Source organism: Pagrus major, chromosome 8, assembly GCF_040436345.1.
Source record: "Pagrus major chromosome 8, Pma_NU_1.0".
In the NCBI taxonomy this organism is placed as follows: Eukaryota; Metazoa; Chordata; class Actinopteri; order Spariformes; family Sparidae; genus Pagrus; species Pagrus major.
In genome coordinates this window covers 12803685-12811821 of record NC_133222.1, presented here as the reverse complement: position 1 = coordinate 12811821, position 8137 = coordinate 12803685, and the positions used below count along the sequence as shown (strand labels likewise).

General features: G+C 40.0%; 1 protein-coding gene across 1 annotated transcript; it reads right to left on the bottom strand.

The window, feature by feature from the left end:
* Positions 1–442: 442 nt before the first annotated feature.
* On the bottom strand, positions 443–5085 carry tph1a (tryptophan hydroxylase 1 (tryptophan 5-monooxygenase) a). Its single transcript, XM_073472145.1, has 11 exons — positions 4996–5085; positions 2668–2802; positions 2354–2537; positions 2161–2261; positions 2000–2067; positions 1714–1910; positions 1495–1630; positions 1280–1406; positions 1096–1191; positions 737–870; positions 443–617 (listed from the first exon to the last, which is right to left on the bottom strand). The coding sequence occupies exons 1-11, from the start codon at positions 5083–5085 to the stop codon at positions 443–445; spliced, it is 1443 nt and encodes a 480-aa protein (XP_073328246.1).
* Between the last annotated feature and the right edge of the window lie 3052 nt (positions 5086–8137).

Here is an 8137-nt window from a genome sequence, read left to right as displayed (position 1 = left end):
TTTTATACATATCACTGAAGTGAGGAAGATTTAATTTGAAGAAAGATAATTAAATGATATACAAAAAAAAATTCACATGATAAATACAACAGCAGAGTTAACAAGAGGATTAGGAAACCACATCTGTGTTTGTAACAGCTGGGGATGTTTTATGAGAGCAATGATTGGTTGCGATACAGAAGACGATATCTCAGGTTAAGCAGCTTTCTGGGTTTGTGCAATATACTGACATCAGTGGTTAAACACACCTAATGCGCCTCTGTGAATCGTATAAGCCATACACCATGCAGTGGGGACAACAGAGCATTTTGCCAGAAGCAGGGCACATTCATTGTACTGACGAGGGGCGATACACAAGCAGTATCTCTACAGCGGTGCTCAGGGGTGACACGGCAAGCGTTGACGGACTGCAGTTGGACAACTTTGACTGTAATGTGGGCAGTCAGACGCCCAGCTGCTTGTTCAGCCGGCTGAGGGCGTCGCCGACGATGTCAAGCTCGTGTCGAAGCTCCTCCACCACGCTGTTGATGCTGGGAGTGTCTTTTAGCACGTCCACGCTCTGGGTGTAAGGGTTGTATCGCACTGTGAAGGGACGCTTGATGGTCTTGGCAAATTCCCTGAAATTAACATAATAATATTTAATTTATGTGGAAAAGACAAGTGTTGCTTTGTAGATCATTTTCATCTATACGTGCAAGATATCTCTGTGATGTTGAAGTACTGTAACCAAGCTCACCTCATCTTGACTTTGGCCTCCTCGAAGCTCTCCGACACAAAGTAGACATCCTGAAATGTCGTGATGATGCATTCTTGTTTGGATGTAACTTTGGGGTCAAAAGGCATTATCCTTGCATTGCCAGAGAGTGCATGCTGTGAGAGAGAAACCAAACAGATGTTGCAGTCATTTTTATAGAAACACTTTCACACATTTGGGTCATTTGATTGAACACAAATCAATCTGTATTTAGCTGTTTCAAGAGGAGACGTCTTTAGCATACATTTTTCTTTAGGATTTCTATTTGCTCAATTTGATTCAATGGGTCTGGCAGGTTAGGATGTATAGGTAATATCGGGCTCTTTTCAAATGTTTTTTACCTTAAGCTCACTGATCGATGACAGCAGTCCCGCTCCATATGCCCGCAGCTGCCCTTCTTGTTTGCATAGGCCAAACTCCACAGTGAAGAAATAGCACTGTAACACAAGACAGACACAATCATTTCAATTCTTCTAGATTTTATATATAAGGATATCAAACTGTGCCTGTATAGGTGTCACTCACTGTGGCCAGTTTCTGAACGGAGTCATCTGAGGCTCCGAGTGAAGCGAGACCAATCTCCTGAGAAAACTGGGCGAAGCTGGGCTCGGCCAGCAGAGGGACGTGACCCAGCAGCTCATGGCACGTGTCCCTTAATAATGATAGATAGCAGAATGTTAGGACCAATATCTTTATGAGCATTGACATCACTTTTTTAATTATAGTTTTGGATTACTTACGGCTCTGGGGTGTATAAGGGGTCGGAGCTGTGCCGCACATACTGGGTACAGTGGAAAACACGGAAGGCCAAACCAGCAAGGAAGTCACGAGGGGACAGATAACCAGCCACAGGCCTGATGGTAAATCCGGTGCGTTCTGAGAAGAGACAAGCAAATATTAAAGGCTGAAAACATTAATTTCCAAAAAGAGGCACATTTTATTAAGAAATGAAAACCTACCCCTGAGGAAGCGTGAGACATCTTCCAGCTGAGGGATGTTGTCCTCCCGAAATTCACAGTATTTGGAGAGCAGTGGCAGGTTCTTCAAGTACTCCCGGCAGGCATGGGTTGGGTACAACTTGTTGAGCTCCCTGTACACAACTCCCCAAGTCTTCACTTCTTCCTCTGTGAACTCAATACGAGGGATCGGATCCCCACTGCAACAAGAGACAATAATTCTCTAAGTATCAAGAAGAAATTTGCCAGATTTCCAAAATAACCATCAAGATATAGAAGAAAAACTCACTGTTTGAAGGCCATGGCAAGATCAGCAAAGTACTTTCGCCTTTTCCGGTAGACGTTGTCCTTGAAACCCTGATAAAGAGAAACACAGAAGGATATGAGAATAATTCCATTTAAGGGATTTTGCATTTTTTAAGTCTGGAGGCTGATTTTGGGCCTTCATACCGGATGATCCGCATCCAACTCAGAGCCGTACATCAGGACACGGTTAGCACACTTGTCCAAGTCTGAAATCTTCTTTGGGAACCAAGGAACGTCATACATATCTGACAGGAAAGAAGCAAAAATTAGTTTTTAATTTACTGTTAATATTTACAATTTTTGTAAATATTAACAGTATCTGCAGGACTTCACTTACCTTCCTCGTGTAGACAGGAGTTATCTGGAGGATCCATGTCCACCACGTTCACATGCTTTCGAAGCAGCTGGATTATTTCATTCAGTTGTTCGTGGTTGCTGTCGCAGTCCACGAAGATTTCAAACTCAGAGTTGCGTCGTTTGGATTTTCTCGACTCTATGTGGACAAGGTTGACGTGGTTTTCCTGCAAGAGACATTGAGATTCATTTTTTATTTAATTTTCATAAATGAGTAAGTTACTGGAAGAGATCAATTAAGATATATGTATAGATAAATGCATGAACAGATAGGGAACCAAGAGTATAATGACTTACTTGGAAGAGTCTGAGTGCCTTTACTAGTCCTCCCACTTCATTCTTGAGGGAAAAGATGATTGTTGCTCTGCCTTTCTCTGATGTGTTCTTCTTTTCAGAGTTTTCTTCAATTTTTGTGAAGGTTGATTTGTTTATCTGAAAAAAGGTAGGACAGATTTTAGAGATTTTAATTTGTGCAACAGCAAGAAATCATCACCATTCAACAACCAGTAGTGTCGCCTCCTTTGACGGTCATATGAGGAGATATTCAGCTTTTATGAACACTTTTTAAAATGCATACATGTAAAGTACACCTTTTTTAATTATAACAAATTTCAAACAGAGAATTAAACTCATTTTAAAGTTTAAAAAGCACCTCCTAGTTCTGTGCTAATCCTTCAACATACAAGTAGTGTTTGATTTCAAAAACTGGTGATATATGCGTAATTTGATTTACCAATTATCATAAATGAACATCTTCTCAAATGAGCATGCAACACTGGCAGTGAGCAGCGAGAGCCACAGAGAAATGTCGCATACATATTTCTTTCGCCCTGAAAAAGACACAGGGGTTGTTTCTTCGCAATCGTGGAATTATAAATGCAGATGCCTTGAATTCATGTAGAGACGGGGCTGAGATTAGTGCCCACAGGAGGCTGAACCAACCCGTCCTGTCCACTTCAGCACCTTGGCCAGCGCCCTCACGTTGACGCATGGCTGTTCGCGCTGCACACGCCAGGGGAAAATGGATGTAATCCTGCATCAGATTTTAGAAGTAGGACTCCCAACATGCCACCAGCACAGAATAACTAATCTGTTTTGATCGACTGCAAACGTTTTCTCGTCCACTGTAGTTGCAGCAGTCACCTGATTTAGAAGCTACAATTAGTTACTGCCATGCGTAACGGCTTTAGGCTCTAATTTGCTTTCAGAAATACTAAAATATCTACGCAGCTTAATGGTTAAAACTAATTTGTGGAGGGAGCAGGCCGATCACAAGAGTCATTCAAATTCAGTTACCATATTTCGCCCTTCGAGCATTGTGTAGACAGCGCGGCAGAGCAGTTTTCGGTGCCCCCTTGTCGGTAGTATCCCTGCAAGCATTCGTGTATGGAGATTGGATCAGGAGGCTCTCCGGGGTCAACTCTTTGCGTCTCGGTTTAACGAAGATGAACTTGTCTCTGTCTCAAAAAATCGCCTTACTGCAATCCCACTGAGACAGCGAGGAAGCCTATTATTAGCTCCCTGCATGTTGGGATCTTAGCAGACATTAGGCAGCGTTTAATCGCTGCTGCGCGCAGGTTTTAGGCTGGTTTTACGCACACATCCTCCTCATGGAATAGTTGCTTTCCCTTTTGTAATGTCAGCTTTATGAATGTAGCTTTACATTTATTTTCATTATACACATTTAAAAGTGATTAAAATTGTGATTCATCTCAAATTTAATGTACAATTAGGCCTGATTACAACTGCGCAATTTAACCAATATTCATATTTTTTCTTTGTTATGAGCGACAGAATATTGTTGTTCTATTTATTCATTTTTAGATAAACTTGTGCAGCATAATATTTGTCAGAGAAGGCCTGAAAAGCACCAAGAACGTATAAAATGTGTTTAAAATATATAAAAGTCACAGTTTAGAGATCATTTTTGCCTCAGTAAGATGGTTATTTTGTCTATTTTGGTTGTTTACCCGCTTTTTGTCGAGCATTTCTGCAGTCTTAAAAATGAAATGCACGCATCTGACGCAGGTAAAACGCTGGAATATATATTATATCTATAAATGCAATAAATAATACAAATGTAGGTAGCAATTCGACACAGCTTTAAACTATGGTTTCTCCCTGTGTCCTGGCTATCTTTTCCGCGCACCCAATGCAGAAAACATCGACACTGCAGGCAGATTTCTCTCTTCTCTCTTTTATGGAAATCAATGAAGGATGTAGCTACATGATCGAGGAAAAAAAGACTCGTTTATGACATGAATTTCGGAGGTATCCAACTATAACCCTCTTAACCCTTTGACGTAAATTACAGTATAACAAAACGGCTTAAATTAATCTGCGCTGATGACAAACTGAAGGCTTATTCACTGAGATGACCCCGAACGATCTTCTCCACCACTGTCAAAAAAAAAAAAAAAAAGTCTTTAAATTATCACACGTGAAAACCTCTTCACCTCTTTGGTTTTTTAGCCTCTCCGGCGCTCTTAATGCAGGATGAAGACAATAGAAATAGGACCAAACATCACGCTTGCTGGAAGATATTTGTTTAAAAGTATTACTTTGTTCCCCCTTTTTTTAAAAAAAAAAAAAAAAAAAAGAAGTATTTAATGAAGAAGTTCTTACCTCATTGTTCAGCAGTTTTTCTTCAAAGCCAATGTTCATGGAGTCAAAAGATCTTCCTCTACGCGGTCCTTCGTTTTTGTTTGAGTACATGTTCAAGTGCCGCCTGGTTGTTTGCCTTTTTTATGTAGTTCTTATCTAAATAACCTCCGCTATGTAAAGTGGGCTGACTACCCCGAGAGGCAGCGCGCTTTGCTATTTAACCACAGGGAGACAGAGGAGGGGGCAATAATCTCCCCCACAGCAGCAAATGGAAAAAGAGCAGCACCTCTGACGTCATCAGGGGGAAAAAAGGGTACCTTTTGTTTCACCTAAAGGCCTGAAATAGCTTCAATGAGATCAATCACACATTCAGATTCTACAGAGAGTAAAAATACCTGCTTACACTGATTTTATTAGATATTTTAATCATTGGCATCACTGCTGCTGATCATGATGTACAAGGCTGACCACGACACTGCTGCATCATTGAAGAGAGGAGTACTGGATTCACACTCTGATCACTATCGAGCCATTCGGCATAAATAAAGAACTGAATTTCTGTTTCCTCCGCTTTGTCACACTGGTTTGGGTGTTTGTACTTTTACTTCTTGTATTTTCACTGTGATAACTTGAAGGGAGGTCTGTGTTTCTGACATGGTTTTATAGGTGTGGCACTCGACTGGCCTTGGGTTCATTACCCATTAATAGATTTTAAACCCTGTTCAACCAATTATCCAATGATAATTGTGCACCTGGTTTAGGCTGACTATATATATGGTGTTTGCCTCATTTATTTCTCCGTCTTAAACCTGATGAAGACACAGTAGTGCCAACACATTAGTCTGTGCAATAAAAGGCTTAATCCAATATTATATTGTTATATTGATATGAGACTTAGATTTTGGATATTCTCATATTTTGATATGACATCAGTGTTGTCTTTTCCTGGTTTTAAAGGCTGCATTACAGTAAAGTGATGTCATTTTCTGAACTCACCACACTGTTCTACTTGTTCTAATACTTGCTTTTACCCACTTAGTCATTATATCCACATTACTGATGATTATTTATCAAAAATCTCATTGTGTTTATATTGTGTGAAAGTACCACTAGTCTTCTCTACCATATTGTATCAATAGGCCAATATTTGGTCAATAATATTTTAATATTTAATTTTGTTGCCCAGTTCTTGCATTAATGACGTGCTTTTGAGGAGATTTCCAATCATCAAGATATATATTGTGTATGGCGATAAAGCCTTAAAAATTAGGGCCATATCATCCAGCCCTATTCCAGACCCTTTTGTCCTCTGGATATATCAATGTGCTTGAAAAAAATCCAAAATGCAGCAGTAGCTGGTTGGTTGGTTGGTTGGTTGGTTGTTTTTTTGGCAGGATTACACAAAAACTATGAAACTGATTTCCATGAAACTTGGATGGAGAATGGGTCTCTGCCCAGAGCAGACCCCATTAACTTTTGGTGTGGATCCAGATAAAGGGATGGACATGGAAATGTTTTTCTTACTTCACAACATTGTGAGATAGGGCATTTTTGGACATTTTTGTTAATTCCTCTGGGAATAATGCATTGATACTGATGAAAAAAATCTTAAATTACCGTTATGGGTGGTTTAAAGTGATACATGGCTGTCAAGTTTGATATTGCATCAGGCTTGATTGAATTAAAGGGGACTGCTGGGCCTTGGCGGAAGTATGCACTCTACTGAGTGCCATTCTAGTTGTATTTTTGTTATTGAGTACATTTAGTTTGTATGCAGACCTGTAATTTACTGTAGACTAAGACTTCATGTTGGCCCAAGCAGTTAAGTCTTCTTGTTTGTTGACACCTTGAGACTAAGAGGAGGTCAAGGTTTAAGAGGATTCAAGCAGAGCCCACCTGCCTGCATTCTTTAGTGATCCAAACATGCCCCCCTTTTCAAAATCCATTTGCCTGCACTGTAAGCACCTCTGGGTTCTCGTGCACATAGCATAAATAATCTGCATGTTTTCCTGTCTTTAGCACTGTGAGCCTTTTAATAAGATCAAGACAATCAGTGGAAAAGGCTTCAGGGGGCCTCTGCAAGCTGAATCAAGACGAGGGAGCACTGAGGGTGAGAGCTCATTACTTTAAATAGATAACACCACTGTTGTCTAAGCTTTAGTCACCTCAAAGATAGGACAGGGGAGATGTCTTTGTCTGTGAGTCTATACTCTTAGCTCCACACAGCTCTAATGCAGTGATACATGTGGCTGGTGCACATGCTGTTTGTCTCAGGTGGTCCTGGCCTGTGTCACTCGTGACATGAACAGATGCTTTACACAACAAAGGCAGTGAAGGGAACTTCCTCTTCTCGGCAACTGATTTCAGATCTGCTCTCTCTTCACCACTTATTACGTGGGAGCCAGTCTGTTCTGGTGGTCAGTGCAGTCAGTTTATACACATGTGGCACCATTCATATTAACAGACGAACCAGTCTTCTCCAACAGTAACTACATGTACCAGTATGTATTGCTCATGAAGTTTGCAGCAACAGAAACCTCCCCCCCTTTAAGATCAGCAAAGCATGAGTGAACATGTTTACCTGACTGTTAGCTTAAGCTCCTTATCATCTCCACCTATAGAAGGCAATATGCAAACACAATATGCACCACCTCAGCTACAAAACACAACAAATGAAAAGTTAAAGTACAGTTAAAGTCATCTTAAATATCATACATCTCCATTTTACCCTTTAGGACTGTAACAATTTTACACTGTTAATCCGTTACATTAATCTGTTGATTAAAAAATATAAAAAAAAAAAAAAAAAGTAAAGAGTCTAAAAAGTAATTGGATTGTAATGGATTAATCAACAGTGAATATAATTCTTAAAGGGTAACTCCACCAATTAAAGTGTGTTTACACTTTTGGGAGTACTATTGCATATGTGAAAAAAGTAGTATAAAGCCTTTGTGGCTCCAGAGGAAGCTGCATGTAATCTGAATATTTGCCTCTTGTGATGTCACTCAGTGGCTAAATTGCATTGTGTGGAAAAGGATGAAGAATGTTCAGAATAAAAAAGGTGATATCTTTGGTTCTGCTGTATTGATTTTGATCATTTGTTTTGAAACTGTCCATAATGAGTAAGAACTTTTCAAAGCAACTATATTACCCACAATGCAAC